Here is a 21179-nt window from a genome sequence, read left to right on the forward strand (position 1 = left end):
ACCAACAGCACTCCCACCCCCGAGGGGTGTAACCCAACCGCATCCCCGGCACCACCAGACAACAGTTCCCGTATCCCGGTACAACCACCCCACCCACCTCTCCGACGTGGGGTCTAGCGCGTTCATGTTGTCGGGCAGCAGGCGGAACTCGCCGATGCGGATCCTCTCCTTTTTGCGGGTGTACACCGAGTAGTAGACGTAGACCTTGCCGTTGCGCCTGAAGTCGGGATGGAAGGCGAGACCCAGGAAGCCGCGCTCGTCGCCCAGCCATGGCGAGGTGAGCACGGCCTGGGTCAGGTTGAGGAACGGACGGCTAAGGCGGGAGCCGTCCGGCAGGTAGGCCCACACCAGGCCCAGCTGCTCGGCTACAAACAGGCGGCGGGTACCGTCGCCAGCGGTCACCATGGCGACCGGGTTCCGCAGCCCATTGGCCACCTCGCGCAGGCAGAGCTGGAGGCAGCCGCTCGAGTCCGTGCGCGCATTGCCCAGCCCGCTGCCGGGCCGCGTGCTCCGCAGCACGTTCGGGTAGCAGTAGTCGGGGTCGCGCAGCTCGAGGCGGCGGCAGAAGGCGTCCCGGTCGGGCTCGAGTGCCTGCGCGCCGCCCTCCGTCAGCAGGCTGAGGGCCGAGCGGCACTGCCGCCAGAAGGCGGTGCAGTAACCGGCGCACAGGCCCGGCAGCTGGCGTACTGGCGTGTTGGCGTCCTCCGCGTCGTACAGGTGGGCGGCGAACGGAGAGCACCGCTGCAGAGGAGGGTAAAGGGGGTATCAGGTTGATGGGGGTGGGGGTAATCGGGGGGTGGGGGTAATCGGGGGGTGGGGGTAAGGGGTGGTGGGGGTAAGGGGTGGTGGGGGTAAGGGGGGTGGGGGTAAGGGGGGTGGGGGTAAGGGGTGGTGGGGGTAAGGGGGGTGGGGGTAAGGGGTGGTGGGGGTAGGGGGGTGGGGGTAAGGGGTGGTGGGGGTAATCGGGGGGTGGGGGTAAGGGGTGGTGGGGGTAAGGGGTGGTGGGGGTAAGGGGGGGGTGGGGGTGGGGGTAAGGGGGGTGGGGGTAAGGGGTGGTGGGGGTGGGGGGGGGTGGGGGTAATGGGGGGTGGGGGTAAGGGGTGGTGGGGGTAAGGGGTGGTGGGGGTAAGGGGGGTGGGGGTAAGGGGGGGTGGGGGTAAGGGGGGTGGGGGTAAGGGGTGGTGGGGGTAAGGGGGTGGGGGTAAGGGGTGGTGGGGGTAAGGGGGGTGGGGGTAAGGGGGGTGGGGGTAAGGGGTGGTGGGGGTAAGGGGGTGTGGGGGTGGGGGTAAGGGGTGGTGGGGGTAAGGGGGTGTGGGGGTGGGGGTAAGGGGGTGTGGGGGTGGGGGTAAGGGGGTGTGGGGGTGGGGGTAAGGGGGTGGTGGTGGGGGGGTGGGGGTAGGGGGGGTGGGGGTGGGGGTAAGGGGGGGTGGGGTGGGGGTAAGGGGGTGGGGGTAAGGGGGGTGGGGTGGTGGGGGTGGGGGTAAGGGGGTGGTGGTGGGGGTGGGGGGGTGGGGGTAAGGGGGGTGGTGGGGGTGGGGGTAAGGGGGGTGGGGGGGGGGTGGGGGTAAGGGGTGGTGGGTGTAAGGGGGTGGTGGGGGTGGGGGTGGGAGTAAGGGGGGGTGGGGGTAAGGGGGTGGTGGGGGTGGGGGTAAGGGGGGGTGGGGGTGGGGGTAAGGGGGTGGGGTGGTGGGGGTGGGGGTAAGGGGGGTGGGGGGGTGGTGGGGGTGCGGGTAAGGGGGGGTGGGGGTAAGGGGGGTGGTGGGGGTGGGGATAAGGGGTGGTGTGGGTGGGGGTAAGGGGGTGCGGGGGTGGGGGTAAGGGGGGTGGTGGGGGTAAGGGGGTGTGGGGGTGGGGGTAAGGGGGTGGGTGTTTGGGGTGATGGGGGTGGGGGTAAGGGGGGTGGGTGTTTGGGGTGATGGGTGGGGGTAAGGGGGTGGGTGTTTGGGGTGATGGGGGTGGGGGTAAGGGGGGTGGGTGTTTGGGGTGATGGGGGTGGGGGTAAGTGGGGTGGTGGGGGTAAGGGGGTGTGGGGGTGGGGGTAAGGGGGGTGGTGGGGGTAAGGGGGTGTGGGGGTGGGGGTAAGGGGGGTGGGTGTTTGGGGTGATGGGTGGGGGTAAGGGGGTGGGTGTTTGGGGTGATGGGGTGGGTGTTGGGGGTGATGGGGTGGGGGTAAGGGTGATGGGGTGGGGGTAAGGGGGTGGGTGTTTGGGTGATGGGGTGGGGGTAGGGGTGATGGGGGTGGGGGTAAGGGTGATGGGGTGGGGGTAAGGGGGTGGGTGTTTGGGGTGATGGGGGTGGGTGTTTGGGGTGATGGGGTGGTGTAAGGGGGTGTGTGGGGTGATGGGGTGGGGGTAAGGGGGTGGGTGTTTGGGGTGATGGGGGTGGGAGTAAGGGGGAGGGGGTGGGGGTAAGGGGGAGGGTGGGTGATGGGGTGGTGGTAAGGGGGTGTGGGTAAGGGGAGGGTGGGTGTTTTGGGTAATGCGGGTGGGGACAAGGGGGAGGGTGGGTGGGATGATGGGGTGGGGGTAAGGGGGTGTGTGTTTGGGATGATGGGGTGGGGGTAAGGGGGTGGGTGTTTGGGTGATGGGGTGGGGGTAAGGGGAGGGTGGGTGTTTTGAGTGATGTGGGTGGGGACAAGGGGGAGGGTGGGTGGGATGATGGGGTGGGGGTAAGGGGTGGGTGTTTGGGGTGATGGGGGTGGGGGTAAGAGGGGTGGTTGTTTGGGGTGATGGGGGTGGGTGTTTGGGGTGATAGGAGTGGGGGTAAGGGGAGATGGGTGTTTGAGATGATGGGGTGGGGGTAAGGGGGAGGGTGGGTGATGGGGTGGGGGTAAGGGGGATGTGGAGGTGGGGGTAAGGGGAAGAATGGGTGATGGGGTGGAGGTAAGGGGGTGATGGGGTGGGGGTAAGGGGAGGGTGGGTGTTTTGGGTGATGGGGTGGGGGCAAGGGGGAGAATGGGTGTTTGGAGTGATGGGGGTGGGGGTAAGGGGGAGGGTGGGGGTAAGGGGGAGGGTGTGTGTTTGGGGTGAGGGGGTGGGTGTAAGGGGGAGAGTGGGTGTTTGGGGGTGATGGGGTGTGGGGGTAAGGGGGAGGGTGGGTGTTTGGAGTGATGAGGGTGGGTGTTTGGGGTGATGGGGATGGGGGTAAGGGGGAGGTGGGTGTTTGAGATGATGGCGATGGGGGTAAGGGGGATGTGGGGGTGGGGGTAAGGGGGAGGGTAGATGTTTGGAGTGATGGGGAGGGGGTAAAGGGGAGAGTGGGTGTTTGGGGTGATGGGGTGGGGGTAAAGGGGAGAGTGGGTGTTTGGGGTGATGGGGGTGGGGGTAAGGGGGAGGGTGGGTGTTTAGAGTGATGGGAGGGGGTAAGGGGGAGAGTAGGTGTTTGGGTGATGGGGGTGGGGGTAGGGGGAGGGTGGGTGTTTGGGGGGTGGGGTAAGGGGGAGGGTGGGTGTTTGGGGGGTGGGGTAAGGGGGAGGGTGGGTGTTTGGAGTGATGGGAAGTGATGGGGAGGGGTTAAGGGGAGAGTGGGTGTTTGGGGTGATGGGGTGGGGGTAAGGGGGTTGGATGTTTGGGGTGATGGTGGGGTAAGGGGAAGGGTGGGTGTTTGGGGTGATGGGGGTAAGGGGGTGTGGGGGTGGGGGCAAGGGGGAGGGTGGGTGTTTGGAGTGACGGGGTAAAGGCAAGGTGTGGGGTGGTATGGGGTGAGGAGTAGAGTGTCAGCGTGACGGGTAGGGAGTTGGATAAGGAGTGAAGTGTTTGGGATGTTGGGGGAGCAGTGGTGTGGTGAGTAGAGGGGTAAGAAGTGAGGTGGGAGGGGTGGATTTGGGATTGGTGGGGTGAGGATGGAGGGGCAAGAGAGAGAAGATTGGCACATAATCAAAGTCTGCCAACACTTGGTGTCCAGAGGTGACGTTGCAGCTTAGTTGAAGTCCTGCTGCCGCTGTATAACACTTTGGCTAGTCCACACATTGTGTGCAATTTTGTAATGATTGGAAGATTAAGGTTTGGCTGTTTGGATACCAAGCTAACTTTCCAATAGGAGACAGTGGGAAGTTGCGGAGGGTGTTATTCTCTCTGGGGTCTGTGACCAGTGGTGCTCTTTGGTGACTGGTGAGACCTCTGTGAGAACACCACAGCACAGGAACAGACCCTTCAGCCCATCAAATCCATGCCTACCTGCTTTCCTGTGTAGTCCCATCCACCTGCACTGACAGTAGCCCTACAAACCTCCCTCATCTACATATCTATCCAAACTTGCATTTCCAGTTGAACCTGCATCCAGCACTTTCACTGGCAGTTTGTTCCACACCCGCAACAACCTCAGAGTGAAGAAACTCCCCTTTAGTTTCCCCTTCAATATTTCACCTTTCTCCCTAAACCTATGACCTTTAGCTCTGGTCTCACCCAATCTGAGGGGGGAACGTCTGCTTGTTTTAATCCTATCTATATTCATCATAATCTTGCACACCTCTATAAGAACTCCCCTCATTCTACTGCGCTCCAAAGAATGGATAATATATAATTATAAGTATAAATGACTTGAAAACTGTAGGTGGGTGGGTTAGTAAGATTTTTGACAAAGATTGGTGGAGATGAGAGTGTATACAGCTGTCAAACAATATAGTAGATTACAACACTTACAAAGTGCTGGGGGAACTCGGCAGGTCAGGCAGCTTCTATGGTAATGAACAAACAGTCGGCGTTTCAGCCTAAGGCCCTCCTTCTGGATGGAAATAAAAGGGGGAAGATGGCAGAATAGAAAGGTGGGGGGAGTGGAAGAAGGGCAGCTACAAGGTGATAGGTGAGGTAAGGAGGATAGAAAAGGTAAAGAGGTGGAGAGGAAGGAATCTGATAGGAGAGGAAGATGGGCCATGGGGGGAAAGGAAGGAGTAGGGGACCCAGGGGGAGGTGATAGGCAGGTGAGAAGAGTGGGGAATAGAAAAAGAGGGAAGGGGAAGGCAATTTTTCTTTTACTGGAAGGAGAAATCAATATACATACCATCAGCTTAGAGGCTACACAGACAGAATATAAGACGTTGCTCCTCAACCCCAGGTCACAAGAGAAATCAATGGGCCGATATGTGGAATGGGAATCAGAATTAAAATGTTGGGTCATCGGGAATTCCGCTTTTGGCAGATGGAGCAGAGGTGCTCAGCGAAGTGGTCTCCCAATTAACGACGAGTCTCACTAATGTAGGGGAGGCTGCATCGGACACAATAGACAACCCCAGCAGGTTCACAGGTGAAGGAGTGCCTGACCTGGAAGGATTGTTTGGGGCCCTGAATGGAGGTGAGAGAGGAGGTGACTGGGCAGGTGTAGCACTTTGGCTGCTTGCAGGGATAGTGCTGGGAGAAAATTAGTGGGGAGCGATGAATGGACAAGGGAATCACAGAGGGAACGATCCCTATGGAAAGCAGAGAATTGGGGGAAGATAATGATGTGTCTGGTGGTAGGATCTTTTTGGAGATGGCGGAAGTTGTGGAGAATGATGTGTTGGAAGCTCATGGGCTCATCTATCACTGCTAAGGCAGTGGGAAGATGGAGTGAGTGCGGATGTCCGGGAAATGGAGGAGGTGCAGTTGAAGGGAGCATCAATGGTGGAGGAAGGGAAACCTTGTTCTTCGAAGGAGGACATCAAGGAAAGCCTCATCCTGGGAACAGAAGTGGCGATGATGAAGGAACAGAGGAAAGGGACTCATTTTTACAGGAGACGGGCTGGGAAGAGGTATAGTCAAGACTACTGTGGGAATCGGTAGGTTTGTAAAAGATGTCGGTCAACAGTTTGTCTCCAGGGATGGAGACAGTGACATTGAAAAAGGGGAAGGAGGTTTCAGAAATGGACTAAGTGAATTTAAGGGCAGGGTGGAAGTTGGAGGCAGAGTTGATGAACTTGCTGAGCCCAGCGTGGGTGCATGAAATGCTGCAGTCATCAGTGCAGCAGAGGAAGAGTTGGGGAGCTACCAGGGAAGCCTTGGAACATGGACTGTTCTACGTAGCCAATGAAAAGGCAGACATAGCTGGGGCCCATGTGAGTGCCCATGGCTGCTCCTCAAGTTTGGAGAAAGTGGGAGGAGCTGAAGAAGAAATTGTTGAGGGTAAGGACCGGTTTCGTCAGAGAGAGGAGGATGATGGTGGAGGGGAACTGGTTGGCTCTATTATTGTGAGGGCTTTAATGCTTTCCTTATTGGGGGATAGAAATGTATAGAGACTGGAAATCCATGGCAAAAATGAGGCATTCAGCACCAGGGAATTGAAAGTTAGTGAGAAGATCGAGAGCATGAGGAGTGGCACGAGTGTAGGTGGGAAGGACTGAACCAAGGACAGCCGAAGTATGGGACCCAAGTTCAGTGGTGTAGCAGTAGGCAGAGAATGGGCCTACTCAAACAAGTCAGGTTTGTGGATCTTGGGTAGGAAGTAGAAGTGAGTAGTGCGGGATAAGGGAACTCTGAATTTTGTGGCAATGGATGGGAGTTCTCCAGAGGTAATGAGGTTAGTCATGGTGTCAGGGACAGTGGCTTGATGGCAGATTACTGATCATTTGGGGCTAGAAATGGCTGTTGGAGTCTAATCTAAGCAATTTTGAAGTATTAAACTTTGGGAAGTCAAGTCTATGTCCTCTGATTCTTCTCCTCTCTTTCCACAGCCCCTGCTTGACTGGTCCACCCAGTGCTTGGTTACTGCTGTCACACAGTGTGGAAACAGCCCCTCAGCCCAAAAAGTCCATGACGGGTTTGCAACCTGGGGTCAACGGAAAACTCAGTTGATGGTAGAGGTCCATGATATAAAAAGGTTGGAAGCCCCTGATCTGGTCCCATTTGTCTGTGTTTGGCCCATATCCCTCAATCATCATTTCAGACATGCATCATCTACATGTCTTTGATTAATCTTTACCCTGCTGAATACCGGTGAAGTCACACTGATTAACCCTTACCCTGCTGAGTATCAGATAGTGATTAACCCTTACCCTGCTAAATATCAGACAGTGAAATCACACTGAATAACCTGTACCTGCTGAATATCAGAAAGTGCACTTACACTGATTAACACTTACCCTGCTGAATTCCAGACAGTGTTGTCACACTGATTAACCTTTACCGAGCTGAACAAAAGATAGTGCTGTTAACACACACAAAGTGCTGGAGGAACTCAGCAGGCCAGGCAGCGTCTAAGGAAAAGTACTGTCGATGTTTTGGGCCGAGACCCTTCGGCAGAAATGTACTTTTTTCCATAGAAGCTGTCTGGCCTGCTGAGTTCCTCCAGCATTTTGTGGGTGTTGCTTGGATTTCCAGCATCTACAGATTTTCTCTTGTTTGAGATAGTACTGTCACACTGATTAACCCTTACAATGCTGCACTGCTGAATAACAGACAGGGTTGTCACACTGATTAACCCTTACCCTGCTGAAAAACAGACTGCGCTGTCACAATGATTAACCCTTACCCTGCTGAATAACAGACAGTGCAGTCACACTGAGTTTCCTTAAGGTTGTTATAGCCAGGCTGGAGGGGTGGTAATGGGGACAAGCTTCCACTACCTGTTAAATGTTCCCAGTGGTGTGCGCCTCAAGTAGCCTCTGACAACCAAGTCTAGTTCCTGGTATTCATATGTGGCTTAGCTACTAGGCCCAGTGGAACCGTTCCTACTGAAGGGGAAGAGGCAAAGGCAGGTTACTGGCACCTTAAAACCAGTCGCTTCAGTCAGATGGGGCTTGTCAGCTGTGGTTGGCAGCTCATCCAGGAAAAGGAAAGCTCTGATCTCAAACCTCCGCTGCCATGCGGCTACACCCACTCACGGGGAAGGCTTCGGAAGTAAACTCCGAGGGAAAAATCCAGAGCTGGAGTCCCTAAGGCAATCCTACTTTGAGTTCAATGTTGACTGGCAACTCCTGTGATGCTGCTGGTACCAAACTACATCAGTCTCTGCCGTTCCTTTGGGTTCATCAGATGCGTGGAGAGGGTGCGCTTTCTACATTGGCAACAGCCTGCTCTCTATATTGTACTGCCCAGGCCTGTGTATCTTGACAGCTGGGACACAATATCCATGGTCAGCCCCGACTGACTGAGACCTTAGTCACACTGAGTAACCCTTACCCTGCTGAATAACAGTGTTGTCACACAGATTAACCCTTCCCCTGCTGAATAACAGTGTTTTCACACAAATTAACCCTTACCCTGCTGAATAACAGTGTTTTCACACAGATTAACCCTTACCCTGCTGAATAACAGTGTTTTCACACAGATTAACCCTTACCCTGCTGAATAACACTAATTAACTCTTGCCCTGCTGAATAACAGTGTTTTCACACAGATTAACCAGTGTCCTGCTGAATAGTGGATGATGATGTCACACTGATTAATCCTTATCCTGCTGAATAGCAGAGTTTTGCCACACTAATTAACCCTTACCCTGCTAGAGAATAATGGACAGTGTTATTGCACTGATTAACCCTAACCCTGCTGAATAGCAGACAATGATGTCACACTGATTAACCTTTACCCTGCTGAATAACAGACAGTTTTGCCACACTAATTAACAAAGAGTACTGCGAGACTGCTGAACCCTTACCCTGGATAACAGACAGTTCTCTTACACTGATTGACACCTATCCTGCTGGATAACAGACAGGGTTGTCACACTGTTTAATGGTTACCCGCTGAATAGCAGACAGTACAGTCTCTGATTAACCTTTATCCTGCACAATGACAGGCAGTGTTGACACTATTTAATGCTTACCCTGCTGATTAGCAGTTTTGTCACACAGATTAACCATTACCCTGCAGAATACCAGACACTGTTGTCACACCGATTAACCCTTACCCTGGTGAATAACAAAGAGTGCTGTCAGACTGATGAACCCTTACCCTGGTGAACAACAGATAATGCTGTCAGACTGATTAACACTTACCATGGTGAATAATGAAGAGTGTTGTCACACTAATTAACCCTTACTATACTGAATAACAGACAGCTGTCACACTGGATAATCACTAACCTGCTGAATAACCAACGGGTGTGATGCTGATTAACCCTTTCCCTGCTGAATAACAAACACTGCAGTCACACTGATTAACCCTTACCCTGCTTAAGAACAGATTCTGTGTTGCAATGTTGTGATGAGCTTTTACCCTCCCAAATAGCCAGATGTTTCCTCTGGTGGGGGTGTCCAGAACTAGAGGGCACAGCCTCAAAATTGAGGGGCGATCCTTTATAAAAGAGGTAAGGAGGAATTTTTTTTTTAGCCACAGAGTAATGAATCTGTGGAATACTCTATCACAGGTAGCTGTAGAGGCCAAGTCCATGGGTATATTTAAAGCAAAAATTCATAGTTTCCTGATTGGTCAGGGCATCAAAGGTTATGGTGAGAAGGCGGGTGTATGGGGTTGACTGGGATCTGGGATCTGGGATCAGCCATGATGGAATGGCAGAGTAGACTCGATGGGCTGAATGACCTAATTCTGCTCCTATGTCTTATGCTGTTATACCTTATACTCCATAAGTACTCCATTTGTTTCTATCTGCCTATATCTGCTATGCATCTCCTTTTTATTCTTAACCAGACCTCAATATCTCTTGAGAACTAAGGTTCCCTACACTTGTTACACCAGGCCAGGCAGCATCTCTAGGAAGAGGTACAGTCGATGTTTCGGGCCGAGAGCCTTCGTCAGGACTAACCGAAAGAAGAGCTAGTAAGAGATTTGAAAGTGGGAGGGGGAGATCCAAAATGATAGGATATCATCTCCTATCATTTTGGATCTCCCCTCCCCCTCCCACTTTCAATCTCCATTATAAAAGAATGCCCTTCTATTCTGGGGCTGTGTTTTCTGGTCTTAGACACTCCCACCATAAGAAACATCCTCTCCACATCCACTCTATCAAAGCTTTTCACCATTCGATAGATTTCAATGAGGTCACACCTTATTCTTGTGAATTCCAGTGAATGCAGGCCCAGAGCCATCAAACGCTCTTCATATGGCAGGGCATTCAATCCTGGAATCCTTTTCGTGAACCTCCTTTGAACTCTATCCAGTTTCAGCACATCCTTTCTAAGATAAGGAGCCCAAAACTGCACACAATACTCCAAGTGAGGCCTCACCAGTGCGTTATAAAGTCTCAACGTTATATCCTTGCTTTTATATTTTAGTCTTCTTGAAATGAGTGATAACATTGCATTTGCCTTCCTTACCACTGACTCAACCCGCAAATTAACCTTTAGGGAATCCTGCACAAGGACTCCCAAATAACTTTGCACCTCAGATTTAAGTATTTTCCCTCCATTTAAAAAATAGTCAACCCTTTCATTTCTTCTACCAAAGTGCATGGCCATACACTTCCTGACACTGTATTCCATCTACCATTTCTTAGCCCATTCTCTTAATCTATCTAAGTCCTTCTATAGCATCTCTTTTTCCTCAAAACTACCTGCCCCTCCACCTATCTTCATATCATCTGCAAACTGTCTTATGGTCTAAGGTATATTTGCTCAATTCTTGTTCTTTTTCAGGTGTTCTAAAGAGTTGATTTTTGTGTTCTCAAGAAAAGTTTACTTATTTATGGAGAAGTAAGGTAATAACTAAAAAAGCAATTGAAAATCCTCAAAAATGCTCCCTTCTTTAAAGCAGGAGAGTCATTCCATTTATATTTCTCATTGGTGTGGGGAACAGGGAGGAAATAAAGACTGAGTCAGTTCCTCCAGGAACCTCTCTGTTACAAGTATGGATAAAATGAGAAACACAAGACACTGGAGGGGCAAAGCATTCCTATAAACTGGGAATAAATCACTAACAGTACTGCTGTCTTCAATCTCCAGCCACCTGAGCAACACACACAAAATGCTGGAGGAATTCACCTGGTCAGGCTGCATTTATGGAGAGGAATAAGGAGCTGACATTTCATTAGGACTCATAGGGTTGTGGCCCAAAATGTCTGGATTTCCAGTATCTGGAAAACTTCTTGTATTTATGATTTTAAGCTCCCCGAGTTTGTTCCTGATTTTCTGTGCTGTGATTGTGTGTGCATTGTGGGCTCTCTGATCAAGTGGCTTTCCTTCCACATTCCAAAGATGTACCAGTTGGTGGTTCATGGGCTACTGTGACTTGTCTGGTATAGTTACAGGGTAGAACAGGGGAGGGGAGAGAATTGATAGGGATGTAAGAGGAACAAATGGAATTAGTGCAGATGGGTGATTGTTGGTCAGAATTGACACAGTTGGCTGAAGGCCCTGTTGCTGCCTTACATGAGAAATAGTTAGTCATCGGCAGGATGTGGCGTAGTCTCCTGAAGTACTGCGCTGTGGGTCAAGAGTCGGACTGGGCAAATTCAGCAAATCTTAGTCCTTCGTGGACGTCACAGTATCAGATGCAACAACTTGCTTTCATATTTAGTTTTATCGACACCAGGATTTTCTGATTTTATTATCAATTCTCTAGCTGCTGCAGTGGGATTTGAACTCTGGATCACTAGCTTAGCCCTTTCTGCGTCATTTGTCCTAAGACCATAAGGTATAGGAGCAGAAGTAGGCCATTCGGTCCATCGAATCTGCTCTGCCATTCAATCAGGGGCTGATCCAATTCTTCCAGTCATCCCCACTCCCTTGCCTTCTCCGCATACCCTTTGATGCCCTGGCTAATCAAGAACCTATCTATCTCTGCCTTAAATACACCCAATGACTTGGCCTCCACAGCCACTCGTGGCAACAAATTCCACAGATTTACCACCCTCTGACTAAAGTAATTTCTCTGCGTCTGTTTTAAATGGATGTGAGCCACATGGAGAGGATATTGATGGGCTCACAGAGTGCATCACTGATTACATCAACTTCTATGTGGACTGCAATGTTCCGACAAGAACTGTCCTTTGTTATTCAAGTAACAAGCCATGGGTAACAAAGGATATTAAGGATATTCTGAACGCTAAAAAGAGGGCGTTTAGAGATGGAAATAGGGAGGAGCTGAGGGAAATACAGAGGGACCTGAAAGCCAGGATCAGGGAGGCTAAAGACAGGTATAGGAGGAAGCTTGAGTGGAAACTCAGCAGAACAACATGAGAGAGGTCTGGAGGGTGATGAGGACCATCACTGGGTTCTGGCAAACTAGCAAAGGAGGAGCTGAAGGCAGTGTGGACAGGGCCAATGAACTTAACCTGTTCTTTAACAGATTTGACACTGCGGCCCTGCCCATCCCCCACATGAGTCATCTGTTGTTGGCCCCCAACCAAGACATACTCCACTCTCCCCTCCTACCCCTCCTCACAGTCCCCCACCCTGCTCTCATGACTATACCCCTTCCCCACACAAAACCACCATGGTGGGCTTCACAGCTGAACAGGTGAGAAGACAGCTGAAATGTCTCAACCCAAGCAAGGCTGCAGGCCCGGATGGTGTCAGTACCAGGGTGCTCAAAGCCTGTGCCCCTCAGCTATGTGGAGTACTTCACCATGTATTCAACCTGAGCCTGAGGCTCCGGAGGGTTCCTGTGCTGTGGAAGACGTCCTGCCTCGTCCCTGTGCTGAAGACACCGTGCCCCAGCAGCCTCAATGACTACAGACCGGTGGCATTGACCTCCCACATCATGAAGACCCTGGAGAGACTTGTTCTGGAGCTGCACTGGCCTATGGTCAGGCCACACTTATATCCCCTCCAGTTCGCCTACCAGCCCTGACTAGGAGTTAAGGATACCATCGTCTACCTGCTGAACCATGTCTACGCCCACCTGGACAAGCCAGCGAGCACTGTGAGGGTCATGTTTTTTGACTTCTCCAGTGCGTTCAACACCATCCTTCCTGCTCTGCTGGGGGAGAAGCTGACAGCGATGCAGGTGGATGCTTTCCTGGTGTCATGGATTCTTGATTACCTGACTGGCAGACCACAGTACATGTGCTTGCAACACTGTGTGTCCGACAGAGTGATCAGCAGCACTGGGGCTCCACAGGGGACTGTCTTGTCTCCCTTTCTCTTCACCATTTACACCTCGGACTTCAACTACTGCACAGAGTCTGTCATCTTCAGAAGTTTTCGGATGACTCTGCCATAGTTGGATGCATCAGCAAGGGAGATGAGGCTGAGTACAGGGCTACGGTAGGAAACTTTGTCACATGGTGTGAGCAGAATTATCTGCAGCTTAATGTGAAAAAGACTAAGGAGCTGGTGGTAGACCTGAGGAGAGCTAAGGTACCAGTGACCCCCGTTTCCATCCAGGGGGTCAGTGTGGACATGGTGGAGGATTACAAAAACCTGAGGATACGAACTGACAATAAACTGAACTGGTCAAAGAACACTGAGGAGGCTGTCTACAAGAAGGGTCAGAGCCATCTCTATTTCCTGAGGAGACTGAGGTCTTTAATATCTGCCGGATGATGCTGAGGATGATCTACGAGTCTGTGGTGGCCAGTGCTATCATGTTTGCTGTTGTGTGCTGGGGCAGCAGGCTGAGGGTGGCAGACACCAACAGAATCAACAAACTCATTCATAAGGCCAGTGATGTCGTGGGGATGGAACTGGACTCTGATGGTGGTGTCTGAAAAGAGGGTGCTGTCCAAGTTGCATGCCATCTTGGACAATATCTCCCATCCACTACATAATGGACTGGTTGGGCACAGGAGTACATTCAGCCAGAGACTCATTCCACCGAGATGCAACACTGAGTGTCATAGGAAGTCATTCCTGCCTGTGGCCATCAAACTTTACAACTCCTCCCTTGGAGGGTCAGACACTCTGAGCCAATAGGCTGGTCCTGGACTTATTTCCTGGCATAATTTACATATTATTATTTAATTTTTTATGGTTTTATCACTATTTAATTATTTAAGGTGCAACTGTAATGAAAACCAATTTCCCTCGGGATCAATAAAGTATGACTATGACTATGACTATGTCCTTCAATCCTGAAGTTGTGCCCTCTTGTCTTGGACTCCCCTACCACGGGAAATAACTTTGCCATATCTAATCTGTTCAGAGCATTTAACATTCAGAATACAGACCAAGAGCTGCCAGACGTTCCTCATACAGTAACCCTTTCATTCCTTGTCCTCACCATAACTATTACACTTGGTCTTACAAATGGACAATGGGAAACCCACTACGGGACCAACAGGGAAGGGGTGGCACGTTGGGAGATAGACTACAGGGCCAGCATGGGTTGGCACAATGGGAGTCAGGCTACAGGATCAGTAAGGAAGGGTTTCCACAATGAGAGTTAGGCTACAAGACCAGCATGGAAGGGGTGGCATGTTGAGAAACAGACTACAGGGCCCACAGAGATGGAGTGGCTCATTGGGAGACAGACTACAGGACCAGCAGGGAATGATTAGCACGTTGGGAGACAGACTACAGGACGCACAAGGAAAGTTTGGCATGTTGGGAGACAGACTACAGGATCCGCAGGGAAGGATTGGCACGTTGGGAGACAGACTACAGGATCTGCAGGGAAGGATTGGCACGTTGGGAGACAGACTACAGGATCCGCAGGGAAGGATTGGCACTTTGGGAGACAGACTACAGGACCGGCAGGGAATGATTAGCACATTGGGAGACAGACTACAGGATCCGCAGGGAACGATTGGCACATTGGGAGACAGACTACAGCATCCGCAGGGAAGGGCTGACACGTTGGGAGACAGACTACAGGATCCGCAGGGAATGATTGGCACTTTGGGAGACAGACTACAGCATCCGCAGGGAAGGGCTGACACGGTTGGGAGACAGACTACAGGATCTGCAGGGAATGATTAGCACGTTGGGAGACAGACTATAGGATCCACAAGGAAGGATTGGCACTTTGGGAGACAGACTACAGGATCCGCAGGGAAGGTGTGGCATGTTGGGAGACAGACTATAGGATCCACAAGGAAGGATTGGCACTTTGGGAGACAGACTACAGGATCCGCAGGGAAGGTGTGGCATGTTGGGAGACAGACTATAGGATCCACAAGGAAGGATTGGCACTTTGGGAGACAGACTACATGATCCGCAGGGAATGATTAGCACGTTGGGAGACAGACTATAGGATCCACAAGGAAGGATTGGCACTTTGGGAGACAGACTACAGGATCCGCAGGGAAGGTGTGGCATGTTGGGAGACAGACTATAGGATCCACAAGGAAGGATTGGCATTTTGGGAGACAGACTACAGGATCCGCAGGGAAGGTGTGGCATGTTGGGAGACAGACTACAGGACCGGCAGGGAATGATTAGCACATTGGGAGACAGACTACAGGATCCGCAGGGAAAGTTTGGCACGTTGGGAGACAGACTACAGGATCCGCAGGGAAGGGCTGACACGGTTGGGAGACAGACTACAGGGCCAGCAGGTAAATGGTGACATGTTGGGAGACTGACTACGGGACCAGGAGGGAAGGATTGGCATATTGGGAAAATGGTGGGTTTTCAAGTACAAACATGAACATAAAATCAGGAGCAGGCAATTCAGCCTTATTCCTGTTGCAGAGTCTGAGTTGTACAGCACAGGAACAGCCCTTCAGCCCATCCTGTTCGTGCTGACCAAGATCCTCATCCAAGTTAGCCCCATTTGTTTGCATTTGGCCCATATCCCTTTAAACCTTTTCCGTCCATATACTTTTCCATTGAGGCATGATGGGCTGAATGGCCTCCTGTCCTGCTTTGTTTTTGATTGACTTTTTTTTAACCGCAAACATTTTCTGCACTAACCCATATCTCTTGATTATCCAAAAAACTATTGATATACAGTAGAATGTAGTCAGTGACTGAAGGTCTCTTTAAAAATTAGCTCTATAAAGATTAGCTTTATTTGTCACAGTACACTGAAACATCAAAATGTGTTATTCGTATCAAATGAAATCAATGAAGATTGTCACAATGCTTCTAGTGCCAACATAGCATGTCCACAACTTACTAACCCTAAACATACATCTTTGGAATGTGGGAGGAAACCAGAGCCCCCAGAGGAAGCTCATGTTGTCACCGGAAGAACGAACAAACTACTTGCAGGCAGCAGCAGGAATTGAAGCCAGATCACTGACGCTGTAAAATGATTGTGTTAACCACTAAGCTCCTGTACCACCTTGCAGAGAGAGTACCGAAGATTCACCAGCCTCTGACAGAGAATTTCTCAGCTCTGTCATGAATGGTCCTCTCATTTTGAGACACTGGCCCTCAAAGGGAAGTCCACAATTCCTATCCCAATCAGGAATTGTCAGCCTTAATTGGAAATTCTCAACCTTTAATCCCACTAACAATCTAGGATCCCCAAACTCAATCCAAAATCCTCTGAAGTCAGAAGTATTCAATGAAACAATAGATTCTGGGAATCCAGAGTAATACACACAAAATGCTGGAGGAATTCAGCGGGTCGGGCAGCATCTTCTGAAAGAAGTAATAGTCGACGTTTCCTTCATCATCAAGTCATTAATTAATCCCAGAATTCACGAGCAGTAACCAACGTAAAATGAACTCCAATTATATTTTTTTCTGGATCTGGGAATTGTTGTCATGGAACTCTTTAATTCCCGTGAAATGAGTGGTTTCTGGCTCATTTACAACCCAGAGCGGGCGGAGGAGGGAGGCAGAATTCTCACATTCCAGAGCTCTGGATGAACACTCTCCCTGCTTCCCTCCCAATCGCTCCATAGACTAGATCCAAAATTCACCGAATCCCTACCAACCCAAGTTTCCCCAAAACCCAATTCCGACCCGTTCTAGCCTCACTGACTCACCTGGCATAGGAGTTCCTGGATGTACCTGGCACAGACGGGGATCGCTGAGGAATGGAAGTAACTGAGGATTTGCCGGTACTTTCGAGAGATGGCGGAGTCCCTGCGAGTATCGCAGCAACCAAACGTGGAATACATGGTGCAGAATGATAGGGGCTTGGAGGGCTGGAACGGGGGCTTGAAGTCCAGACACTGGGGGTGGGAAGTCACCGGGTGCACGGAAGCCATCAGGAAGACCAGGCTACCGACGAAGAAGCGGTTCATCCTATCGTGGGACATCTCTTCAAACCGGGAAACTGGGGCTTAAATCTGGTCGGCTCTCATCTCTCTCTCAAATCTCCACCCTTCTCTTCCTCTTTCTCTCTGTATCTCTCTCCTCTGAGTTTCTTTTTCTTTTCTCAGTCCCGTTACTTCCTCCCCTCTCTCTCTCCCTCTCTCTTTCTGTATCTCCCCTACCCGTATTTCTTTTCTCGCAGTTTTTCTTTCTCTCCCTCCCCTGTGTTTTCCCCTTATCTGTCACCTCAATCTCTGCTCCCTCGGCGTTTCGCTTTCTCCAGCGCCTTCACAACCTCTCCGTATTTTCCTTTCTATCTCTCTTACTCTTTTCTTCTTTCCCGTCTTACTTTGTGTTTTCTTTCTCCTCGTCTCCCGCCTTACTGTCACTCCCTTGACCTCTCGTCACTTAATTCCTCTGTCTCGCCTGCTCTGTACGTTTGCTCTGTCATCTCTAACCGCTGTGTCTGCAGGCGCGAAGCTGATCTTTCAGCGGGGGAGGGAGGGAGACAGACGGGGCCGTTTCATTCACCCCACAGACTCGTGCCTTTCCCTTCACTCGAACCCAGTCCCTCGCTGGTAAGAGGGTCGGAAACAAAGGAATGATAGTGGCTGGAGAGAGATCGCAGCCAAACAAAACAGGAAACGAGAGGAAAGAAAATCTCACGTCAGACAACAGGAATAAAAGCATACTTCAAATCATAAAATCAGTTTGAGGAATTTATCAATTTTAATTGAACTGTGTGGAGTTTGCACGGTCTCCCTGTGACCCTGTGTGTTTCCCTGGCCGCCCGGGATTCCTCCCACATCCGAGATGCGTGCCGGTTGGTGGGTTAGCCGACCGCCTCAAAGTGTGTAGGTGGGAGGTAGACTTCAAGGGAGGAGGGTATGGGAATGTTGGGAAACATTAAATTGCAGGGAGATAACTGGGGAAATGGGATTAAATTGAGTACAGACAGGCGTGATGGGCTGAATGGCCTCCTTGTGTGCCACTAGAAACGCGAAGTAGATGGAAATTCTTGCATGGGGAGGACTGTAGCGAATTTACCAATAGCAAGATTACAAGCGTTTGACACAGGTTTCCTGCTTCTAGAGGAGCGTTCTGTCCTAAATCTCATCTCTTCTCCCACAGCCACTGCCGGGGTTTTCAAGGAAAGGGAGTGTAGGGAAGTTGTCTGCTCCACCAACCTCACTCAATCGCACTCTCCATAAAGAGACCCGGCTGTATTCAAGGAAAAAGCTGGAAATTTGTCATTAAGAAAGGCTGTCGTCCTCGGTGCCATTCAGCCCACACTGGCGCTCCTAGCTCTTTTTAAAGATCCCACTTCCACTCTCCTGAGCCTTGAACCATCTTGTTAAATCATGGGGGGTGTTTGCTGGCACTGGGTCTGTACTTGCTGGAGTTTAGAAAAATGGGGGGGGGGCGGCGGGGGTCTCATTGAAACATATTGCATATTGAAAGGCCTGATAGAATTGACTTGGAGAGGATGATTCCTATAGTGGGAGGAGTCCAGGACTGGAGGGAACAGCCTCAGAATAGAGGGATACCTTTTTAGAACAGAGGTGAGAGGGAGGTTCCTTAGCCAGAGGGTGGCGAATCTATGGAATTCATTGCTACAGATGGAGGTGGAGCCCAAGTCATTGAGTACATTTAAAGAGGAGGTTGATAGGTTCTTGTTTCATGTGTCGAAGGTAATGGGGAGAAGGCAGGAAAGTGGGGTTAAGAAGGAAAATTAATGAACTATGATCGAATGGTGAAGTAGGTACAATGGGCCGAATAGCCTAATTCCGCTCCTATGCTTTACGCTCTGCCTGCCACCCTGTAGCATGTCCCTTTCCTTTGTTTATCCAATTTGCCCTTGGAAGCTGTGATCCACTTAGTTTTCACTGGTCCCCATGCAATACGTTCTCCATGTAACAATTCTGCATCCCACTCCTCTCTGTGCTAGTTGTGTGGCTGCTGGTAATCGAGACTTCAGCCAGTGAAAACAGACTCTCCTCCCTCTTGAGAATACATAACAGCTGGGATAAACAGTGTCACCCCTAGACAAAACCACAACGAATTGCGGAGAGTTCTGAGCTCTGCATCACAGGGAAGGTATTGAGACCACAAAAAAAATGTTTCTTCCGGAAAACAAGCTGGAATACTCAGCAGGTGAGGCAGTGTCTGTGAACGGCAAGAAAAATAAAACATATTAACGTTACAGGTCCACAACCCTTCTCCAGAACCTCAACAGGATGGCAAGCTCATAGTTTGACACAGACTAGATGGGCTGAAGGGCTTGTTTCTGTGCCGTAGTGGGTGACACAGCAACAGTTAATTTGATCAGGGAGATTATTGCTGGAGAGCTGCTGTCTCGTTGCTTCCAGTCCAACATTCCCTCTACTCTTTTTCAACTGTGTGGACCAACCATTGCTCTGAGCAGGAAATTTTTTACACTGCACGGCACTTTAGATGTTTTTTTTAAAATATATACATGCTAACAATATTTAGAATTAAATTGAGAAAATCACATTCTTTTGATTTTATTTATTAATTGAAGGCTCTAATAAAATATAGCACAACAAAGAAAATCTTTCACGTTTCGTAAACACTTCAACTTAGACAGCATCAATATTCAGCCAACTGATGGTTTATTAACAATGAGCTACCAACTTCCATTCTGTGTTTATTGTTACAATTTGTAACAGTGTTGTAACTTGAAGCACTGACAATATAGATACATTGAAGCTCTAAAAGTTTCAAAGTAAAGGTTGTATGTTTATTATTTAGAAAATTTATATTCATTAACACCTAATTATACAGGGTATTTCACAATTAAATTAGCTTTCAAAATTATATTAACATTATATGAAAGAAAATTTCAGATGCACGGCAACAGAGGCTATGTGTGTGGGAGCATTTCAGTTACTGTGCAGCTGTGCACCTACGCAGCTTAAAGGGAACCGTGATCCTGATCCCGGGTGCTTTCTGTGTGAAGTTTGCGCCATCTATTCAGTAAGATCTTGATTGCTATTCGGTTCACTGCTATTAACCTGCCAGCCCAAGCATCATCCTCTCATCTCCATTGGCACAGTAGCATAACAGTTAACATAATGCTTTACAGAGCCAGTGACCTAGGTTCAATTGCTGCTGCTGTCTGTAAGGAATTTGTATGTTTTCCTAGGACTGCATGAGTATCCTCCCACATTCCAAAGGACCTACAGGTTAGGGTTAGTAAGCTGTGGGCAAGCTTTGTTGGTGCTGGAAGCATGGTGAAACTTGTGGGCTGCCCCCAGCACATCCTCAAACTGCTTTGGTCGTTGAGGTAAGCAATGCGTTTCACTAGATGTTTCGATGCACATGTGGCAAATAAAGCTAATCTTTAATCTTTATCTCAAAGACATGCAAGAGGGCAGGTTAATTAGCTACTGTAAATTACTCCTACAATGAGTGAGTGAATTAGGGAGAACTGGAAGGGAAAGATAAGGAGAAAATGGGCTACAAAGAGGATCTACTGGCATAGATCTGATGGGCCGAATAGCCTCCTTCCAGATCATCCGAGAACTATACATGGCTAAAGTTTGTGAATTCAAGTAGTGGTAGGCCATTCAGCCATTCAAACATATACTATTATTCAGTAAGTTCTTGACTGCTATTGACTTCATTACTACTATCCCACAGTACCATTTATTTCCCTTAATATCACCCGCCATATTCCAGTGAATCAAGCATAGAAGATGATGCAGATGGCCCACCCCCGGGGAGTTTTGCAATGGCTAGAGGTCCTGTTCTTTAAATGAGATGTTTGAGCTAGGCTCAGGCTGCTCAGAAGTTTCGATGCCTTCAGGTATTGAGGAAGAGCAGAAGATTTGTTCTCGGGAGTCCAACTCGATCTCACTTGTAGCAAATGATTTTTGTTTGTGGGGTCTTGTTATGTCTATCCTTGTCTCAGCTGTGGGGTTTATAAAGATAATTCAACAGCTATATATGAATTTTCATATTTTTAGGGGAAGTTATAAAGAGACTTAAAGCAGTGGAACAGAAGCTGTTCTTGAGTCTGTTGGTATGTGTTCTCAATCTTCTTGTATCTTCTGCCTGACAGAGGGAGGAAAGATAAGCGAATGGCCAAGGTGGGAGGGATTCTTGATTATCTTGAACCCATTGTTCAAAAATGGAGAGCTTTCTGACTGGTTCCATCACCGCCTGGTATGCACAGGATTGGAAAAAGCTGCAGAGGATT

At 50.0% G+C, this 21179-nt stretch overlaps 1 protein-coding gene across 1 annotated transcript in view; it reads right to left on the minus strand.

Annotated features, from left to right (window-relative positions):
• Positions 1-17026, minus strand: part of LOC134352843 (HHIP-like protein 1) — a 99920-nt gene extending 82894 nt beyond the window's left edge. The window contains exons 1-2 of the mRNA XM_063060344.1: positions 16687-17026; positions 98-741 (exon numbers count right to left, since the gene is read on the minus strand). Coding sequence (XP_062916414.1) covers positions 98-741; positions 16687-16962 — 920 coding nt within the window. The 5' untranslated portion in view covers positions 16963-17026. The remainder of the gene's footprint in view (positions 1-97; positions 742-16686) is intronic.
• Between the last annotated feature and the right edge of the window lie 4153 nt (positions 17027-21179).

This window comes from Mobula hypostoma, chromosome 10 (assembly GCF_963921235.1).
Source record: "Mobula hypostoma chromosome 10, sMobHyp1.1, whole genome shotgun sequence".
Taxonomy (NCBI): domain Eukaryota; kingdom Metazoa; phylum Chordata; class Chondrichthyes; order Myliobatiformes; family Myliobatidae; genus Mobula; species Mobula hypostoma.